Source organism: Gracilinanus agilis, chromosome 6 (genome assembly GCF_016433145.1).
Source record: "Gracilinanus agilis isolate LMUSP501 chromosome 6, AgileGrace, whole genome shotgun sequence".
Classification (NCBI taxonomy): Eukaryota; Metazoa; Chordata; class Mammalia; order Didelphimorphia; family Didelphidae; genus Gracilinanus; species Gracilinanus agilis.
In genome coordinates, this window is record NC_058135.1 from 162,813,589 (window position 1) to 162,834,536 (window position 20,948).

Genomic DNA, 20,948 nt, shown 5'->3' on the forward strand with positions numbered 1-20,948 from the left:
TTTTCTTTTCTTTTCTTTTCTTTTCTTTTCTTTTCTTTTCTTTTCTTTTCTTTTCTTCCTTCCTTCCTTCCCTCTGAAAGTATCCAGAAGCACAGGCCATCTTTTTTTTTTTTCTTTTCTTTTTTTCTGAAAGGATTTACAGTCAGCGGACATCTTATTTCTTCTTTTTTTCTTTAAAGAGTCTTAACAATCCTTCATTGATCTACTTTGGAAATAGCCTAGGATAGTCTCATCTGCTGCTAGTTGGCTTGTTTCCTTTTAGGATGAAGCAGTGATCTCTGTACTTCCCCCTTATTTCTTGAAGTTTATTTCTTTCTGCTCCTGAGGTTATTTTATCCATTCTGGTTTTCATATAAAAACAGGAGCAATACTTTTTAGACAGTTCTGTCCTACACACCTAAGCCCAGCATAAAGTAAATCTCTTTCAATACTATTTTCCCATCACCTTTGCTCTTGGGAATATAAATCTTCTTGTCAGAAACTTGAAAAAAACATTTTTATTTGTTTGTTTAAAAACTTCAGGCAATCTTAAAACAAAAATGGCACATAAGCCTTCCTATGCTTTGGATAGGAGTCAAACTTGCTCAGATAGAATTTGTGGCTCAAAGTAGCAGCCAGAGCCTGGCTGAAGAGAACATATGATACCACAAGCCACCAGGTAAAATTGTAGAATCCAAAGGTGACAGCCAAGGCCACATAGATCATCAGTTCTGCAAAATAATTAGGGCCAGAAACATATTCAAACCAGTCTCCAAAAGGAATTCTGTAGTTAGAGTGAATGACCTTTCCTGAAATGAAAAAAAGATACAGCATGAATGTGAAATGAGAATGTTTTTTGTCGTGAGTTCATGCTCTAGGAAACATGTAGTTATACTCCTATTTTATATTACAGTCTCATCCACCTACAATGTAAAACACACAATCTTGACATAATTAATGAGCAATTTCCACATTTAAAAAAATTCATTTCAGAAAGTCAAACAATAATTATAAAAGAAAGACTAATACAAAAAGTGTGTAAAAGTGACAGAATTAGCTTTGTAATGGGCAAAGATCACAATTTAAAGCTGTCACTATTTTTTATATAGATGAGATAACTTTATAGAAACTTTTTTTAATATAAATTTTTATATAAACTAGATGACAAAAGCTGACATCTTACATGTTGAGGACATATATATATAAAAGACTAATTTTTTTAGAAGAAAATTTATTTTATTAGAGAAAACAACCAATCACTTGGCAGGCCAATTCAGAAACTAAAGGATTTTAAAATTAAACATGTAACTTATCTGGCTATTTTAGGCCACAAAATATACTTTCATCTAAAGGTTACTTTCTAGGGCCTGATTATCTTGAACTTTAGCAAATTAACAACAATAGCAGCTAGCATTTGAAAATTTGCAAATCCCCTTACAAAGAAATCCCATTTTATTTTCACGACCACCCTTTATAGATGAGGCAACAATCTATCCTGAAGACTGGTGTTTAATTTTTACTTTTAAAGGTTGCTTAAAGAATAGGGTAACTTCAGAAGGAAAAACAAAGGGCTAGAGTTTGAGAGCTTATACATTAATTTTTTTCTTTTTGCCCTTCTATATTTATACGTAATTTGAAGCCCAAGACATCCTCGTGCTGGATAAACTTAAAAGGTTCCTACAGAGAAGAATTAAAACAATTATTGCCTGTGCATTTCAATGGCATAAAATGTTAAATAAATGTTAAGGAGGTAACAGTAGCCCATCACCTCCAAAGAAGGTGAGCACATGAATTAGGAATTTCAAAAATTTCCTTATTGCCAATGGATTGCATTTCTTCCTCACCAAATTTTTCACTAGATAAGCAGTAACTCTGATTAACTGGATTTCTCATCTTTTCTTTCCCCCTGATTCTAATCATAACTGTAGTGTGTAAATCTTGCAGCCATGTTTTTCATGGGTGCAAGCTAGCAGTTGCCCAGTTAGAACACAGAACCTGGCATGAAAAACATGGCTGCAAGATTTACACATTACATAACCAAGGCAAATGTCTCTAATACTTTGTGGTATGTTTCTGACAACCCTAGAAGATAGGTGGCTAACAATATTGTTATGCACTTTCTCTGATATCAAGTACACTGCCTAAAACATGGGCATTTTAGAATCATAGAATTCTGTTGGTTCTTATTTTAAATGTTTTTCATTATAAACTTAATCATCCAACACTTACATCTCAATGTACAAGAAGTCAGGAGGAGGATTTTACATGAAACTATGAACTTTTTCAATTTTTAAAAAATGTATGTTAAATTTTAACATGGTAGTAACAAGAGTACCCTATGTATATCCTTCTGAATTTCTATTTCTTCTTCTGCATATTTTTAAATGTATATTTGTCCCTTTTTAAAATTTCAATGACTGCTCACTAATTGTTTGCCCCCCCCAATAGAAATCATTCTTTGTAACAAATAATTATTGTCAAGCAAAACAAGTCAACAAACCAACTGTGGCTGAAAAATGGAAAAATCCTTGAACATTAGAGCTGGAAGGGACAGGGATGATCTGGTCTAAACCTCTCGTGTTTCAGATGAAGAATCTGAGACCTTGATAAGCAAACTGATTTACTAGTACTAAGTCAATTGTCTGGTTAATGAAGAAAAGGTCCGTTGTCCTGTGAAGATTAGCAAGTAGAGGCGGTAAATCTAAGGGAGCTCACCTGAATCATTCTTCCTCATGTTAGCCAGGATGACATGGCACCTGTACTGATGGACGGATGCCCAGATGAACATCATCATTCCCAGGATATGGAACCAACGCGCCTGCATCAACAGACTTTTCCCTACGTAAACTGTGGAGGTAACAGGTACCTGATTAGCACAATGTTGCTGACATCAGAAATAAAGCGTATTTGAAAAAAAAGAAAAATCTTGATGAGTTAGGTCAGGGGCAGAACTCCTACATTTTCATCCTCCCCGTCTCATTTTCCCCTTATGTACTTGGAAGGGGCACCTGGACGCAGAGTGGAGAAACTCTCCCTGCCTGACCTTCAGTTCTCTGGACAAGGCACAGCATTGCTCTCCGCTGGCAGACAAGCTCTGGGGCCGCTGGCAGAAAACCCCACTTAAAATATTTTTCATCCATCAGCATGCTCCAATGCTGTGTTCCCTTTCAGAAGTGTGATTCTGTTCTCTACCCATTCTGTGGCCAGTAACAACACTGTCACACTGAAGGGTTTTCAGTACTATTCCTTCCACCATGAAAAAGTACCCTGACAGGTTTCCAGGGAGGAAAAGCAGTGCTTAAAGGAGATTCATCCTGTTTAATGTCAGAAAACAGTTTCTAGAAAAAACAAAGGGCGGTCACTATTTCTGCACACCTACCGTGAAGATGAAGTAAGGGAGGGTCAGAAACGAGGTCTTCTCCAGACCAAAAAAACCTCCACAGATTATAGACATAAAAGGGGATGGAAACCTTCTCATTAGTCCATAGTTACAGGAGTCTTATGGATTATAGAATCTGATTTTTAGAGCAGAAAGAGATGCCAGCTGGTCCAGTTCTCTCATTTTACAGATGAAGAATTGGAGACCCAGAGAGGTGTGACTGACTCCCCAGAGGTCAGACAGATAGGACTTGAATGGAATTGCAGTAACAGAATCTCCAGGGGGGAAAAAAATCTTAAATCCTGAAATTGGTCTAAAAACACGAGATGGCAAGGACAGTCTTCCTCCTAAAAGATTATTTTACTTGGAGCTTGTAGCCTGGCTGCGCAGACAGCAGGGATCCAGGTGTCCTTCCCAGCAAAAAAGCTTCAATGAGCAAGGAGGGAACTTTCCTAAATTATAATCCCCTAAAGGAGTAGGTTAGGGGCAGGAACATGTATAAGGTAGGATGGAGGAAAAGGAGAGGTCCCAATAAAGGCTTTGGGAATTCTAGAACAGCCACCCTGGGAGGCAGGTGCCTGGCAGCATTAGGAGAGATGAGATGAAGGAAAGGCTCAGGGAATATCATCACAGGAACATCTAGCATCTGGCAAATACGCTCTAAAATCCATGTGTGTCCCCTTCTCTCCAGAGTTCTCATAAGAGAAGTTCAGAAAGACTTCCAAGGGAAGAGGGAACCAGAGAGCTCCAAGAGAGTGGAGTGACGTCAGCCGCCTGTCTAAGCACAAACACTTATTAAGGGTTGGCTCTGTGTCTGCCAGGGACTATGTAAGGTACGAAGGAGATAAAGGCAGAAGGGAATCAGGCAAGATAGGAGGCTGGGAGCTGACAGCCAAAAAGCACAATGGAGAACAAGCAGAGTTTTTGCTGCAGAAAACCCAAAGGCGACTGTCATTCTCCAAGAATGTGTGAAAATCATGGCATTAACTGAAAGTGTGTCAAAAAGGTTTTCCCCAGGATGGAAAACACTGCATCTCACTTTAATTCTTCTGATTGCATTTAGAGCAACTTAACTGAGGCATCTTATTCTAAGCATCCTGAATTATCAGAGGGATCTATCTGGCTGGGCCAGGATTCTGGTTTTGAGAAAATAAATTCTGTGAAAAGAGAGGAAGTAAGTACAAACATAATTTATGAAGCCTTATCTGAAAACACATGAATGCCTTTGGGGGAAATTCAGATAGGGAGGTAGAAATCAAAGGGAACCATTGCTTAAATGCAGGGTTGCCTTTAGGAAACAAAAGGAAATGTGACTCCGGGAGTAAATATTCTAGTCAGAGAGAAATACAGTGCTGGAATCCAGGTAGCTGTAGTAAAAGCCAACTTGCACTCAAGATGCTAATATATTAGCCTGCAGAAAACCTTGAGATTGCCATCCTTATCCCAAATATACAAATTGAGATTGAATTTTCTGTGCCTAATATATTTAAAAGCAAAGGTTCAGTTTGATTTCTATCTCCCTATCTGAATTTCCCCGAAAGGCATCTGTGTGCTTTCAAAGAATGTCTCTTAAATTATGCTTGTACTTACTTCCTCTCTTTGCGTAGAATTTATTTTCTCAAAACTTAGGGGGAAAAAACCTGTTACCACAACCTGATCTCTTACAGTAAGCAATGCCGTTGTGTAGAAGTTAAAGGATACACTTCTCCCTTCTCTTAACAACTAATAAATTGTTTTCAGTGAATTTACCTTATGGGGGTGTTGCTGGGGTGCTTGCTGGGAAGTGCTGTGACAAGGCAAAGTTTAGTGGCAACTAATTTAAAAATTAAAGACATACACAATTCACGATTACATTTTCCCTCTAAATCAAAGGTTATTCACCTTTTTTTATTGTTTCACAGACCCGTTATGTCTGTCTGGTAAAGACTGTGAACCTCTTCTCACAATAATGTTTTTAAACAATTGAGTAAAATATGAAATTTCAGTTAGAGGTTAATGAAAATAAAGATGTAATTGTTCCCCCCATCTGAGTTCACAGCATTCTTGAAATGTTAGATCTCTGGAATCTATGGATCCCAGGTTAAGAATCCATGCTCTCAATATAAAGAACATTTTAAAAAGTTTAGCGTGTGAATTTAATTGAAATTTCCTATTACCCTTTTCCTCCTTTCGCTGGCTCTCCTATTAAAATAGCTTGTTATCTGTGATAGAAAAGAAAATGCTATTAGTGGTTCTGAGGTAGCTTATCCTACCCTAATAGGAAAGAGGAATATTTTGTTATTTGCCATAGGATTAAGGTCTTTTTCACTTTGGTAAACCTGGATCTGAATAAATCATTCCCACGGCAAGAGGGTCAGGAGCCACAATGCAGCAACCTAAGCACAGAGAGTGGTTAGAGGCAGTAGCTGGGCCAGGGGGCAGGTACCCATTATTTTAGGGTAAAATCCTTTACCTTAGCTCCTGTCCAACTCTGCTCCTTGAGTACCACTTATTCCCCGAAGAAGCAAAATCACATTCAGACACACATTTCTGTTGCTTGTACTTACAAACAGATCCAAAGCTCCTTGAACCCAAGAGATCTGATCTTCCAGTTTCCGAATTTTCCATAATACCTTTAATGGCATTTTGTCCCAAACTACACTGTTAATGAATCCCAAAGAGTTACAGCAGACAGACCAAGGGGAGAGAGAAAGTAAATGCGAAAATAATTCAAGAAGCATTCTTCGAAAGCAGACGAATGCCTTTTTGGGGAAATCTAGCTAGGGGGCTAGAAATCATACAGAATCGTTCCCGAAGTAGCAGACACACTCACCATTTCTGCCCTCAACTGGCACCTGGCTCAGCACAGTTAAGCCAATAATAATATAATAAGAGATTCCAAAGCAGTACTGAACCACGTGAATCACACTCTCGGAGAAGACGCTGATGAAGAGGCACTCGCTGAGCCTGCGGATGCTGTGCAGCCATATAAACACTAGCACCAAGAAGGCAGACAGGGCCAGCTCATCACCTGCAATGAAAAGCACAGCACACTCGGGATATGGCTCTCCTGGGGCGAGCTTTCTTTCCTTTTTTGGTGGTGTTCAAAGGAAATTTATTTTCCCAATGACACAAAATCATTTTTAACACATTTTCCAAAATGACAAGATCCAAACTGTTCTCTCTCCTTTCTTTCCCTCCCCATCATAGAGACGGTGAGCCATTTGATCTGGGCTCATTTTAAATCTATTTTTCCATCATTAAACACAGAACCAGACATCCTTCGCTCCAAAGATAGTTTAGTCCTGGTTATTTAAATAGTTCTGTTTAGCTTACAGAGAGGTTAGTACAACCCCTCATTCTTATAGCCAGATAATAACAAATGCTCAGAGGTGGCGATCAGAAAAGCACCTATCACCAGCGCGGTGGTGAGAATCAATTGAGATAATATTTATAGTGTTCAGCAGAGTGCCTGGTCCATAGAAGGGGATACAAAATGTTACTGTTAATTTTTTTAAAGTATCTTATCAGTTATCTTATAGATGAAGGCTTCTGAGCTATAGGGAAAGCATATTGCGGTTGGATAAAAAATATCTGGTCTGGAAGTCAAGACAAGTTATTTGGAAATGTGTCTCATCCCATACAGGTTGGTTGGCTGCCATCTTTCTTCCTTGAAGAGGACCCAAATGCCGTGGCTGGTGATATTATTTGGGTGTCACATAAATTAGATTTAAGTCAAGCAGAGTTGCTCAGTGCTGTCAGCCTCACTCTTTCTTCCAGAGTCATGGAAGTCCTTCGGCAAGACCAAAGTCCAGACCAGGATGGCCCGGGATGCCGGGGATGACCATGGCGTCTTCCACGGCTGGCCAAGCTCTAAGCGCATGGCAGGGCCTGCTTCAGCCACCTTGGCTTATCCCCATCTGCCAGAGGGGGTCTTCCCCTGCGTCCCCTCACTTACAGGCTTAAACTTGACGGTCACCTTAATCTAGTTTGGCCCATTTGCTGAGATGGTTTATTGGGATGTAGCCACTGTGCACGCTGCAGCTTCAGCTTGGAGGCCCAACTGATGGCCGTGGCAAGTGGACGCCAAAGGAAGAGAACAGCCCTCCCACCAGACCCCAGCATCCCCTCCCCTCTGGGGAGGTGCTCTCTACAGCAAGGATCTGTGCTTCTCCGCACTTCCAGGCCCACAGGACTAGCCCTGAAAGCCTCCAATGGCATTGATGCATTGCGGATGCCAAGTCCCCTGCCTCCTGCCTCAGTCCTGTCCCTGTGGAGACAGGGGAGGGAGGAAGTCATTTAAGAGAGAGAACAAGGACGGGCTCTATAGTGACATGTGCTGAATGAGAAAAGGAGCATGAGCTAAAAACAAACTAAAACGAGAGCAAAATTTTCTGAAAGCAGGAAAATCGTGCATTTCATAGGACAACCAAATGCAATCAAATCCCTGATTAGTCCTGCTCTTGCCCTTTCTCTCCTCTCCCTCTAAGGGCAATGGACAGTTCCATAATATACCCCTCAAAAATTAAGTTTTAGTTTTTTAGGAATAGCAGAAGTGAAAAATCCAAACACTTCCTCCTAAGGTAAGTTTCAGTCTCATTCGACAAAGTCCTGAAAAAATGCTGGTTTAAATGAGCAGGAGTTGTGGTGGAATCATCTCTCCTTTCAAAATGGGATTTATTCTGGTCTTCCTCTTCAGAGTCTCCTCCCTGGGAACAAGTGCTGCGGGTTTGACAGCCCAAGATTCTTGTTCCTAGGGATGGGATGGGGTTTAGGAGCTGGAGGCCAGAAGAGATTTTCATTCCTAACTGGTTCATTTGTTTGAAGCCAGTTATTGTCTTTCTCTTCCAGTTCTTTATTTTTAAAAATGTAGCTATGGAAAGAGGGGATTTTGTAATTATATGAAAAATAAATGGCAAAGATGGGATTATTCTCATACCCCAAACTCACTACATAACATTTTTATTTTTTTCTTCCCAAAGTTTTACATCGAGTTTTCCAGAAAATGCTTTCCAGCAAAGTTCTGAGGCTTTATGCCAATTATTTCAGTGATGGTATGTTTCCAAGTTACTTTAAAGGATAAGACAGTCATTCTTGTTCTTCTCCTTCTCTTTCAAACCCTTACCTTCCATCTTAGAATTAATACTGTATATTGGTTCTAAGGCAGAAGAGTGGGAAAGGCTAGCAAAGGGTCACTGAGCTAGGAAGTGTCTGAGGCCAGATATCTTATTTTTCTTCTTTTCAAATATGTAAAGATCCCTGATCCTTCCATGGATCTGGGTTCTTGGCTGATGGGCGGACATTGGCTGATGGCATAGCTTGCCTGCTTCCCTTCATTGCCTCACAAGCTCCACGCAGAATGTCTGGGGCTTGTCTCAAAGTCAGGAAAGAAAGTTTAAAAAAGCCTTTTACCCTCTCTAGAAGTTTCATTTCCCCACTTTTAGCAAGATTCATCCTAATTCTGTTGTTGTCCAGTCACATCCGACTATTCGTGATTCCATTTGGGATTTTCTTGGCAAAGACCCTAGACTGGTTTGTCATTTCTTTCTTTTTTCAAAAAATAAATTTATTTAATTTAGAATATTTTTCCAAGGTTCCATGATCCATGTTCTCTCCCTCCCTTCCTTCCCTCCTCCCAGAGTTGACAAGCAATTCCACTGGGTTATCCATGTCTTATTGCTGTTTCTTTCTCCGGCTTATTTTACAAACGAGACAATGGAGGCAAACGGGGCCAAGCGACTTCTCCAGGGTCTCTGCCACCAGATCTGAACTCGGGTTTGCCCGACTCCGGCCTTCTATCTAAGGTGACCCCAATAATAATAGTAATGCCTAATATTAATATCCAGCTCGTTAAGGTTTGCAAAGTCCCTTTTGCACGGTTTTATTCTCACAACAGGCCTGTGAGGGGAGGAACCTGAGGCTGAGACACTGATTTGTGGGGAGTCCTGTAGCTGGGGGGGTCTCTGAAGTGAGATTCAGACCCCGGTGGAGGCTGGGGGTCTCTGAGACCCGGAGGGAACCGGACAAAATGCTGGCTGTTCTCCGATTCCCCGGGCCGGGGGTAAAGCCTGGGTCTGACTGTGTGTGAGCGCCACACGCCGCCCTGGCTCACGGGACACGCGTGGGCTGGGGGTTACCTTGTATTTGGGAAGCCCCGAGTTTCCCAAGCAAGTCATGAAGCCACCCCGGAAAGGGTGTTCCCAGGAGCAGGGCCCGGGCCAGGCACAAAAGCAAGAAGCCGTTCCACGCCACCGAGATGATATAGAAATGGGAAAACCACCTGCAGAAACAACAGAAGCTCGGGTCAGTGTGGAGGCAGACCAGAGAGCCAGTCTTCCTTCAGGAATGGCGCTCCCCGGAGGACGGACGAAGGCCTCTGGGCTTCCTGGCTCCAGGCCCGATGCTCTACCCACTGAGCTACCTCGCTGCCCCCTAAGCCAAGGCGGAGTGTCTTGGCCAAGGCCTCAGCTTGTTGTTCTCCCTTAGTTTAGAAGGGGATCCAGGGCATCCATGACAAGGGGGTGGCCTGGGCAGAGTCACACGGGGTCCTCAGCCTCCCTCTCTTCCAGAATCCTCCAAGCCCAGGACGATGTGCCTGGCTCAGGGGGCAGGGAACGATGCCCCCTCAGGTCTCCCGGCACACAGTCCGATTTTGGCTGCGGGGATTCCACTTCTCCAGTTACCTTTTCCCACTCTCCCCCTTTCCCTATTCCCACAGGACCCTACAGGAAGGTCTCACAGGCAGGGCCAGCGTCATGAGTACTGCTAACATGCCTGAATTAGAATTCTGGTGTCCTGCCTAAAAAAAATAGAGAGTGCAAAATAGGAGCTCAAAGGGTGCACTGGACAAAGAATGTGAAATGATAAGCTCTACCTTTATCTGCAGATTTACAAAACATCTGAATAGGAGGAGGTCAGAGGAATGGAGTTCAATCCCTCCTGCTATTTACTGCTTTTATGGCCTCACAAATGGCTGTGCCTTTCCAGCCTCTCCAGCTTTCCGCAAGTGAAAAATGAGGAAGGTGACCTAGAGGACCTCTGAGTCCCCTTTCAGCAATCAAGCACTTATCTCAGTACAAAGTTTAAAGAAAAAACACCTCCCAAGAACAACAAAGAAAATCATGGCAGAATTAGCTTTCGTGGTCATCTTAAAACAAATCTAGAAAAGGGAAGTTTCTAAGCTGTACTGTCAAATTGCTTCACATGGAGCTGACTTCTCAGAAAATTGCTATGTGGCAATGGGTTTTTAGAAAGTCAAATCTCTGGCAACAAAAAGGAAATTAAAAAAAAAAAACAACCTACCAACAGCAAAGAATCCATAAAAAATCCTATGTAAATGTAATGAATATGTTTAATTTATTCAAGCTTTAACTCTCAGATAGGTTTAATACTTAGAAAAATAAAAACATTCAATGTTTAATCCTATTTAAACAATGTGCCGAATGAAAGGAAGGAAAAAAATAACTGTGCCAGCCTGTAACCCCTGTTGGCCCAATTTAAATATTAATAGCAAATTTTATGAAAAAAAGAAAAATAGGGCAAAGTTTACCAATACTAAGAGATTTACCCGATTCTAACAGACTAGATTCTGTTCTAACTTTCGAAAGTTCAAAAAGCCTGTGATTTCTTTGGGGCAGGGACTTTCTTGCTATGGTCAAACATAAAGGAATGAATGAATGGAATCATTTGCTGGCTCATCTTCTCCAGCCTTGGCCAAGCTGGTCCTTGACATATAGGCACAGTCTCCTCCTGGATCTGCATTAAATTCACAGAATCCAAGTTAGCAGGGACTTCAGAAGTCCTCTAGTCCCCTCCTGGACCTGAATGAGAGCTTTGGGGAACCAAGGATAAGACCTCTGATACTCTTCCCACCATCTCCCAAGTGAGCTGTTTTGACTTTGGGCATACTCCACCTTTATCTGCAGATCTGCAAAACATCTGAATATGGGGAAGTGAAAGAAGTCTGGAAGTTTCCCCTTAATTAATACTTAGCTCAGCTTGTTTGTACCTTCCACTGAGGGTCCCCAGCATTTCTCCAAAGAGGGAAGAGAGAATATGAGTAAACAAGCCCCACCATTCTGCCTGAAGAAAGCCTTTCAAAATATTTAAAGATATCGATCATCTCTCCTTCCACCCATTCACCCTCCAACTTAAGCCATATCTTTTCCAGGATGTTGTTTCCTTGTTGTCTAATTTGGAATTCTCTTGACAAATATACTGGAGTGGTTTACCATTTCCTTCACTGCTCATTTTATAGATGAGGAAACCAAGGCGAACAGGGCTGAGAGACTTGTCCTGGGTCACACAGCTAGGAAGTGCCTCAAAGATTTAAACTCAGGTCCTTCTGACTAGGTTCAGACATGCTGCCCTCTTTTCCAGGATAGAGAACCTCAATTCCTTAAACTGATCTTCATATGGCTTGATCTCAAGAGCTTTCCTCCACCATCCACATCCTCTTAAAATGGGTTCTCCTAAACAACACAGTCCTGCAGAGGGAGTGTGATGAGGGACTAGTGTTCCTGTAGCCCAGTGGTTCCCAAACTTTTTTGGCCTACCGACCCCTTTCCAGAAAAGATATTACTTAGCCCCCTGGAAATTAATTTTTAAAAATTTTAATAGTAATTAATAGGAAAGATAAATGCACCTGTGGCCATCACCGTCCCCCTGGATTGCTGCAACAGCCACCAGAGGGTGGTGGCGCCCACTTTGGGAATCACTGCTGTAGCCCAAGAACAGGCACCTTTTCTGCCCTGTGCCAGGGTTGCTGCATGCCCACTGATAGGAGCCTAGCCACCTTCAGGCAAGAAGGAGCAGAACCCCAGGGAAGGCATCTGTAGAAGGGAGAGCGGGAAGAGAGCAGAAAGACGGCTGGATCAGGAATCAGGCCCCCCCTCCCTACAGTCAGATTCACTACCAGTGTGACCTCAAGCAAGCCTTCTTCATTGTCTTCGTAATTTCGTTTTCTCCTCTGTAAAATGAGGGGAATGGCCGGGGTGATTTCTAAGGTCCTGAGGGAGACGGGCAGTGAGGGGCAGTGATGGAAACAGGGCGCTCATACTCTGTGAAATCTTGTATTTCTCACCCTTTAGCACTAGCATGCAGCATTAGTCAAGCATGAATTGAAGAATCAATCACCTGTACTGGAACTGTAATGTTCTCTAGTGGGCATTAGCTTTGTGCTGCTCAGTTTTATGAATGACTCCTACGCTTCTAGATTTACTTTAGTTCTGAAGTGTAAGACACAATTCATCACCTATCATGGTCCTCCAGTGTACTGCATCCCCCTCCCTGCTCCCATCATTGAAGAAAAACAGTACAGAAAGGTGGACAATGTGGGGAACATAGGACCTGAGCAATGAGGACCCTGGCATTTCCAAAGGATCCCCCAAACCTGCACATCCTTATTCCCTTTTTGGTGATGTGTACCCCCAAACACACTTCTAAATTTGGCCATGCCCATTTCCCAGGTTTTTTTTTTAAAACCCTTAACTTCTGTGTATTGACTTATAGGTGGAAGAGTGGCAAAGGTAGGCAATGGGGGTCAAGTGACTTGCCCAGGGTCACACAGCTGGGAAGTGTCTGAGGCCAGATTTAAACCTAGGACCTCCCGTCTCTAGGCCTGGCTCTCAATCCACTGAGATACCCAGCTGCCCCCATTTCCCAGGGTTTTTGGGAAAGATGGAGACTTCCCTGGAATGGGAGATGACTAGCTCTCAGACCCTAATAAATATGCAAACCCTGATCCACACCTCAGGTTGCTACTCCATTACCTATTGGGCCATTCCATCAGTCCCAAGACTCAGCTCCTATTCCACACTTGTTGCTGTAGCTCCACACTCTGACAGTTCACACCATTAGTTCCAGAGAGGTTACTGTACTATCCCAAGGGCTAATCCATCTGCTCTAGGGCTACCTGAGTAGGCTATCCCACCAGCTATTAGGCTATTTCACCATCTTAAACCTCTTCTTCAAATACATTCTTTTCTTACTTCTGGATTGAACAGAGTTTGAGTCTCCCATTCTTGGGGTGAGACCCTTGTGAGGAAGATTACTTAGTTATCATTTAGGAGACCTAACAGGAAGGGCTGGAGAATTCCACATGGAATGGGGAAGCAGGAAGTGGTTTGCTCTCTCTCTGAGATGGACTCCATGGTGGTTGGGACAAGTTGCAACTGACCCTGGGAGACCTCAGATTTCCAGAGATCCTGAAGGAAGACTGACAACTACTTGTGGGAGATTTTGGTAGAGACTATTAATTCCAACCTGAGTTGCAGGTTAACTTGGGCTGGGTTAGCTCCCAGAATCTACCCACCTGAAAGAGTACAGCTAGTGGTCCTGGAGGAGCTGGTACATCGCTGGAGTGTGTCTGGACTCAGCTGTGAGGATTCCCACTTCAGTCCTGCTATTCTCTGGGCCCTGCCTGGCTTAGGTCTCAGATGAGTATAGATAAGTCCCTCCCCTGACCCTGTGGTTTGCCCTTAGTCTGAAAAGTGTAGAAACCCCTATTCCCATCCTTTACCATAGTTTCCTTAATTAAAATTGTTATAAACTCTCTTGCCATTTGCCTGCTAGTTTTCATAGGCCTTGTCTAGATGGTACAGAGTGGCAGTTAACAGATTTCTCCTTAACAGTTAAACCCGGTCTCCCTACCTTGTTTGGTCCTGCCTTCTGTCATTCCTGTCTCCCTCACACCCCACTGAATCCACAAATAATATTTTAGTTTAACTCCTCTGGTTTTCCCCATAATACCCTGCGCCAAGCTTGGATGTGCTTCTCCCATAACAGTCCCTTCTAGATCCAAATCCAATTCTTTGAATGAAACTAGGATATTACTCTGCATCAGGCAAGTATGATTTCTCAGTGCCATGTTGAATCTGAAGAACCCTCAGGCTATTATACTATTCAGAAGCTGACACACTGAATGAACTTTCACACCAATTGGCCTCCAATATGACCAGTCAGTAAACAGTTGTTCATTGCCTACTATGTGCCAAGCACCGTGCTCCGTGCTGGAGACACAAATAAGCAAAAGACAGTGCCTGTGCTCTAAGAGCTTAAAATCGTAAGAGGGGAAGTTACTGTTCAGTCCTGCTGAACTCTTCACAACCCAGGGGTCCACAGCGCGCCGTGCAGTCCTCCGGGAGGTTTTCTCGGCAAAGATGCTGGAGTGGTTTACCATTGGCTTCAACGGTGGATTCACCTTGGCTGCCTCCAATGGGGAAGGACCACACAGAAGGAGGAGAGGATGTAGGGAGGGAGAACAATGATGAAATCCAGAGGAGAGCATCAGCTGCCCTGGTGCCCTTCTCGGTCAGTGAAGGATCTGGGAGAAGCTCTCCACTGTCCAGCCTGCAGGGCAGGGACTTGTGATCTTGCAAGATACTGAGATTCCTCAGGGAAACAAGAAATATCCAGGACGATCAATCAACTGTAGGGAACTGCAGGGACTCCAAGGACCAATTGATAACAGATAGAGCTGGAAGGGACCTCAAAGGTCATTTAGTTTCCATTCTCTCATTTTCCAGATGAGGAAACTGAGGCAAAGAGAAGCTAAATAACTTACCCAAAGTGAAGAAGGTTGGAGGCTGTATTTTTTCTTTCTACAGTAATAAAAGGAGCTGCTACATGACTTGATAGTTAGAGCACTAGACTCGGACTCAAGAAGAACTGAGTTCAAATATGGCCTCAGGCACTAGCTGTGTCCCCCTGGTCAAGTCACTTAACCTCTTTGCCTCAGTTTCCTCATCTGGAAAATGAGGTCATGACAATGCCTGCCTATCAGAACTGTTGTGAAGATCAAATGAGATAGAATTTGTAAAATCAAGTGCCATATAAGTGCTAGCTATTATTAATAATTATATGGTCGTTAATAGGAGTTTTTGCTATGCTGATTATTTTTCTAATATGCAAATGAGAGGCCACATGTCTTAGTGGTTAGAACTATGACTCTGAAGTTGGGGAAAATTATTCCTGCCTCCAGTATAACCCAGCTGTGAGATGCTGACCCAGTCACCGAATGTCTTCCAGGTCACTCTCCAGGACTCTTATTTTTGGGCAAGGTGCCAACCTGTGCTGGTAAAGGCAGATTCCTCACCTGGGAGTCTCCTACACAAATGAAATCACACGCCCAGTCCCTATACCCAATAATGAAACACCCTTATATTCCTTAGTCTGTCTCAAAGTACTTATTCAGGCTCAATGCTAAGTACTTAAGATATCAGAATCTCAGGGGCTTCCTCCTGGTCCCTAAGAGGACAGAGCTGAATTTGAATGCAGCCTCTGATATTTAGATGTGTGATTCCACACAAGTCATTTAACCTCTGCCTGCCTCAGTTTCCCCAATTGTAAAATGGGGAATAATCATTGTACCTATATTCCAGGGTTGTTGGGAGATCAAACAAGATACTATCTTCATGCTGTCTCCTCCATTAGCTTGTGAGTTCTTTGAGTTCTGGGACTGCCTTTTGCCTCTTTCTCTATCACCGGTGTTTAGCACAGTTCTGACACATAGTTGGTGCTTAATATAAAATGCTGAATGATTAATTTATAAAGTGCCTCGAACATAATAGGTACTTAGTAAATGCTTGTTCCCTTCCCTTTCAAAAAGTTCTTATTCTTCGAATAAAGAATTACATTTCTCCATTGGTGTTCTTGTAATGACAATTGATGGGATCATGGAAGAGCTATCTGGTTCAGCACCAATTTTTTTTTTTTTAAATCCTCACCTTCCATCTTAGAATCAATACTATGTATTGGTTCCAAGGCAGAAGAGTGGTAAGGGCTAGGCAATGGGGGTTAAGTGACTTGCCCAGGGTCACACAAGCTAGGAAGTATCTGAAGTCAGATTTGAACCTAGAACCTCTAGTCTCTAGGCCTGGTTCTCAGTCCACTGAGCCACCTAGCTGCTGCCATTTTTACAGATGAGGAAATGGAAGCCAAGAAAACTAAGTGACTTGTCCGAAGAAAGGAAGTGGCAGAAGCAGGCATGAAACCCAGGTCCTCTGACTCCAAATCCTTCTATTTCCAATGAACAAAGTTCCTACCTTACCCTGTTGTTTTTAATTTCTAAAAATTCAATTAAAAATAAAAATTTAGATGGAATACAATAGAATCAAATCCGGATTTTCAACATTTAGATTATAGGCAAGTACTTCTTCCTTCTCAATCAGAACTATGGTAAACACACCTTTCATTGTTTAACTGGAGCTGCCCCATTATCTACACTGACAATATACAAAAAGAAATGTATTGTTCAGACATAGAGAAACAATGGTTGAACCTTTACATGGGAGGTTCCGCTCCAAAACTCTGGAGGAAGTCCTCTAGGATTATTTCATAATTTAGTGGAAAGTCAAGAAGTTACTAGAAGCCCAAAGACGACCAACTGTTAATAATAATAAGGAATAAGGGAAAATCAGTCACTAAGTCCTTGAGTAAGTAAATCATTTAACTTCTGGGTTTCTGGATGACCTCTAAGGGCCATTCAGCTTTAAGTTCTATGATGTCTTGAATTTTTGTTCACCATATGACAATATGAGCAGTGACTTGTTTTCTTTTGGCAGGGTAGGATCCAAAGAAATCAAACATGGTATGTCAATACTGGAAAAGCCTAGAATTTCATCTATGTGGGGCATTCCTCCATCTAAAGATGATCTATGATTTGGTTACATGCCGATGGTTATACTACTGGTAAGTCTTGAAGGTAGATGTGAAGTCAGGTCTTCTTGGCTCCAAACCCACTTATACCCTGTCTCTTATCAAATATTGTGCAAGGGCATATTTTTCCAAAACAGATAATTAAATGAGAGATTCAGTATTCTGCAAGGAACATTTGTCCTCTTCCACTCATTTTATGTCAGTGTATTATTAATAGGAGACGTGATAATATGGAGGAAAAAGAGGAAGGAGGGAGAAAAAAATCAAGTCAGATTAAAACCAGAATGAGAGATAATACCTACTTAGGAGAACTTTGGCAAACATAAATTGTAATCCCTTTGGCTTAATTATAAGGATAATCTGAGAAAATTAAAGTTTAGATAAGGTAAATTTTGTCAGCACCTTATTATGTCTGCCTTCTTCATTTTTTTTTCCCCTCATCAGAAAAAGTGCAGTCATCAACTCATTTCAATACAAAGGGTCACAGATTTAGTGGTGGAAGGGACCTTTAGAGACATCTATTCTAAAGTCATTTTGTAGATGACAAAACCAAGAAGCTAAGTGACTTTACTGCAGTTGTCCAGGCAGCTTTGTAAATGCTGGAACTAGTTAGACTCTTAGAGACTGTGACTAAGTTCAGGGCTCTTTCCACACTAGCCCATGCTGCTCCTCCAGCAGTCAGAATGACATAGTGATTAATTAAGTTTCAAAAGTCAAGTTAAATGCAGCCTTTTTACCATGGGAGATAGTTTAGATTGCTTTTGAACTATATTTTTGCATCATCAAGGATTCCAAATGCTTCTCTCCTAAATACTAAATATAAATATACTCTTAGCTATACCTTGGCACTCATGTTTTTAAAAAGTGAAGACATAACCAAAACCACCCTTCTTCAAATCTCAGATTCAGTGAATTGCTCCTTAATCTAGATTTCAACTCTAGCAATTTGATTTTATCTTTCAAGAAAACCATAAACCCTACACATCTTATCATGGGTTATGGTGAAAACTTGATATTCCAAATGGTAGCAGAAGTATTTTAGAGACGGAATAGGTTTGGGTACCTGGACTTTCAGAAAAACTGCATAAAGAGAGTGGAGCCAAGATGGCAGCTTAGTCCCGGGGATAATCTCTGATATGCTCTGATAATCCTTCCAAACCAATCTTTAAAAAGCTCCTCAAAACAACAGGAGTCAATGGGGGGCAGCTGGGTAGCTCAGTGCATTGAGAGTCAGGCCTAGAGACAGGAGGTCCTAGGTTCAAACCCGGCCTCAGCCACTTCCCAGCTATGTGACCCTGGGCAGGTCACTTGACCCCCATTGCCCACCTTTACCACTCTTCCACCTATAAGACAATACACCAAAAATTAAGGGTTAAAAACCAAAAAAACAACAGGAGTCAAGAACTAACAGCAAGATAGAGAGAGGGGCTCTCCTGTGGAAAACAACTTGAAATATAGGCAGAGAAAATTGATTTTCATGGAATCGAGAGAACCAGAAGCAAAACTGTACACAGAGGTCATGAAAGAAATTTGGTCTTTAAAAAATTAGAATTGGACAGACAGAAACCAATGATTTCATGAGACATCAAGAAACAATAAAACAAAATAAAAAGAATGAAAAAAAAAGAAATATGAACTATCTCATTGAAAAAAACTGACTTGGAAAATAGATCCAGGAAAGACAATTTAAGAATTATTAGACTACCTTAAAAAGCCATGATTTATTTTTTAAAAGCCTGGACATCATATTACAAGAAATGATTAAAGAAAACTACTTTGATATTCTTGAACAAGAGGGTAAATAGAAATGGAAAGAATCCACAGATCAGCTACAATAAATCCCCAAATGACAACTCCCAGGAATATTATATCCAAATTCAAGAGTTCCCAGGCTAAATACTACATGCAGCTAGAAAGAAACAATCCAAATATATGGAGCCCCAGCCAGGATTACACAAGATCTAGCTACTTCCACATTGAAGAATCAGAAGGATCTGGAATATGATATTCCCAAAGACAAGGGAATTGGGTTTATGCAAAAATAATCTAGGGGTGAAAAAGAGGATTGAACTGAGAGAAATGGGAAAAGAGAAGTAAAATGGGATAAATTATATCACATAAAGGGGGGAATACTATTACAATGGAAGGGAGGATGAGGTTAGTGACAGGTAATACTTAAACCTTACTCTCATTGGAATTTGCTGAGAGAGGGAAGAACAGCCAGATTCATTAAGGTATAGATTCCTTTCTTACCCTACATAATTTGAGAGAACAATGTATACAGTAATAACCTTATAAAAAAAACTGGAAAGACTTGAGAACCCAATCAATTCAAGGACAAGTTGCAATTCTAAAGAATAATAATTAAAAAAAAGACAGAGAACTACCTCCTGAGGCAGAGAAGATGGACACATGATGAAGGAGACATATTTTTTTGGACATGGCCAATGTAGGAAAATTGGCTTTTCTTGAATGGTATATTTGTTATGAGAATTTTGGGTTTTTTTTGGAGGGATAATTAATAGAAGATAGCTAATTTTTAAAAGTTCTGGGGGATGAAAGATTTCTCTTTTGTTTTTGTATCTCCAAAAGACAGTGCCTGACAATAATAAATACTTTTTCATTCATTTTCCATTATCATTTATATTTATGAAAATATTTTATCATATTTGTATTTATCAATGTCATTTATGTACAGGATTAGTATGAAGGAGTCAGAGATTTAGGGGATTTTTTTAAACCCTTGCCTTCCATCTTAGAATCAATACTGCCCATCAGTTCTAAGGTAAGAGAGCGGTAAGGGCTAGGCAATGGGGGTTAAGTGACTTGCCCAGGGTCACACAGCAAGGAAATGTCTGAGGCCAGATTTGAACCCAGGAAATCCCATCTCTAAGCCTGGCTCTCAATCCACTGAGCCACCTAGCTGCCCCCAGGTTTAGGGGATTTTAAAAAGACTTTTACCTTTAGTATGACAATTCAAAGCAGGAAAATGATGCCAAGTAGTGGGGGGTGGGAGAGGAGGGAGCTGTTAAAGACTTTTCCTACCAAAAACAATGGCTTATGCTTAATGTCAAAACGAGATCATAGGGCAGCATGTTCTTCGCTGTCCGGGTACAAAACACCTGTGCTATGAATCCCACTGTAGTCCGTGCAGTGCAGCAGGAACCCGAGCCCTCGAGGCATTAGCGCCAATCCCCCACAGCCAAAGCCGCCCCTTGGAGCTCAGCTCATTTAGGCTAGGCTCCGGAGTCGCCCTCACATGCATGCCCTCTGCTGCCCCCTGCAGGCCGCACTAAGGAACGGCGCGAGGACTTCTCCCGTGTGGCCCAGGCTCCGCAAGAGCGAGCTAGGGAGCTGAGAGGAAGGTGGCTAAGTTACCTCTTGGGGACATCGAAGACCTCGTAGGAGGGCGGGCGCAGCTGCCCCACGCTCTTGGTTTTTCCGTAGCGAATCAGGTCCTGGAAAAAGGTGGACAGAGCCAAGGGGCCTTGGGGAAAGGCGCTGGGCGGCGCAGTCTGCAGCAGCAGGGCCAGGAGGAAGGCGGAGGCCAGGATCAGCCACAGGGCGCCGATGGGAGTGAGCCGGAGGAGCCCGGCTCCCAACCAGGGGGCCATAGCCAGCACCCGGATACCACGCCGCCGACTGGCCCAAAAATGGGCGCACGCGCGCGGGCGTCCTTGGGAACGTTTCCCGGCCCCGCCGGCTCCGAGCCTCGGGATGCGTTTGACGTGCCACGCGGGGCGGAGACTCGGAGACTTTACCCCGCCTGGCTAAGATAACGCGTCCGGTACCCTACCCTGTGGTGCCCAGGAACTCTCGGACACCCCGGTAGTGGTGCGCCTTCCCCCGGGTACCCCCGCCCCCCTGCCTCCGCTGATCCTCCCGTTTTAGGGGGTTGCGGAAGCTGCAGAAATAAGCGCGAGGAGCGTAAACAAGTTAAAAATAAACAAGATTT

At 42.4% G+C, this 20,948-nt stretch overlaps 1 protein-coding gene across 1 annotated transcript; it reads right to left on the reverse strand.

Annotated features, from left to right (window-relative positions):
• Positions 1 to 104: 104 nt before the first annotated feature.
• Positions 105 to 20,651, reverse strand: SRD5A3 (steroid 5 alpha-reductase 3). Its single transcript, XM_044680741.1, has 5 exons — positions 20,372 to 20,651; positions 9,475 to 9,617; positions 6,171 to 6,368; positions 2,695 to 2,826; positions 105 to 788 (listed from the first exon to the last, which is right to left on the reverse strand). The coding sequence occupies exons 1-5, from the start codon at positions 20,605 to 20,607 to the stop codon at positions 529 to 531; spliced, it is 969 nt and encodes a 322-aa protein (XP_044536676.1). The 5' UTR covers positions 20,608 to 20,651; the 3' UTR covers positions 105 to 528.
• Positions 20,652 to 20,948: the final 297 nt, after the last annotated feature.

What these genes read in the sequence shown, in the direction of transcription:
- SRD5A3 (XM_044680741.1), bottom strand. Translation starts at nt 20,607, where the DNA reads ATGGCCCCCTGGTTGGGAGCCGGGCTCCTCCGGCTCACTCCCATCGGC. An exon ending in GTCTTCGATGTCCCCAAGAG is followed by an intron (nt 9,618 to 20,371) that starts GTAACTTAGCCA and finishes TTGTTTCTGCAG; the next exon opens with GTGGTTTTCCCATTTCTATA. An exon ending in GCCAGTTGAGGGCAGAAATG is followed by an intron (nt 2,827 to 6,170) that starts GTGAGTGTGTCT and finishes TTACCTCCACAG; the next exon opens with TTTACGTAGGGAAAAGTCTG.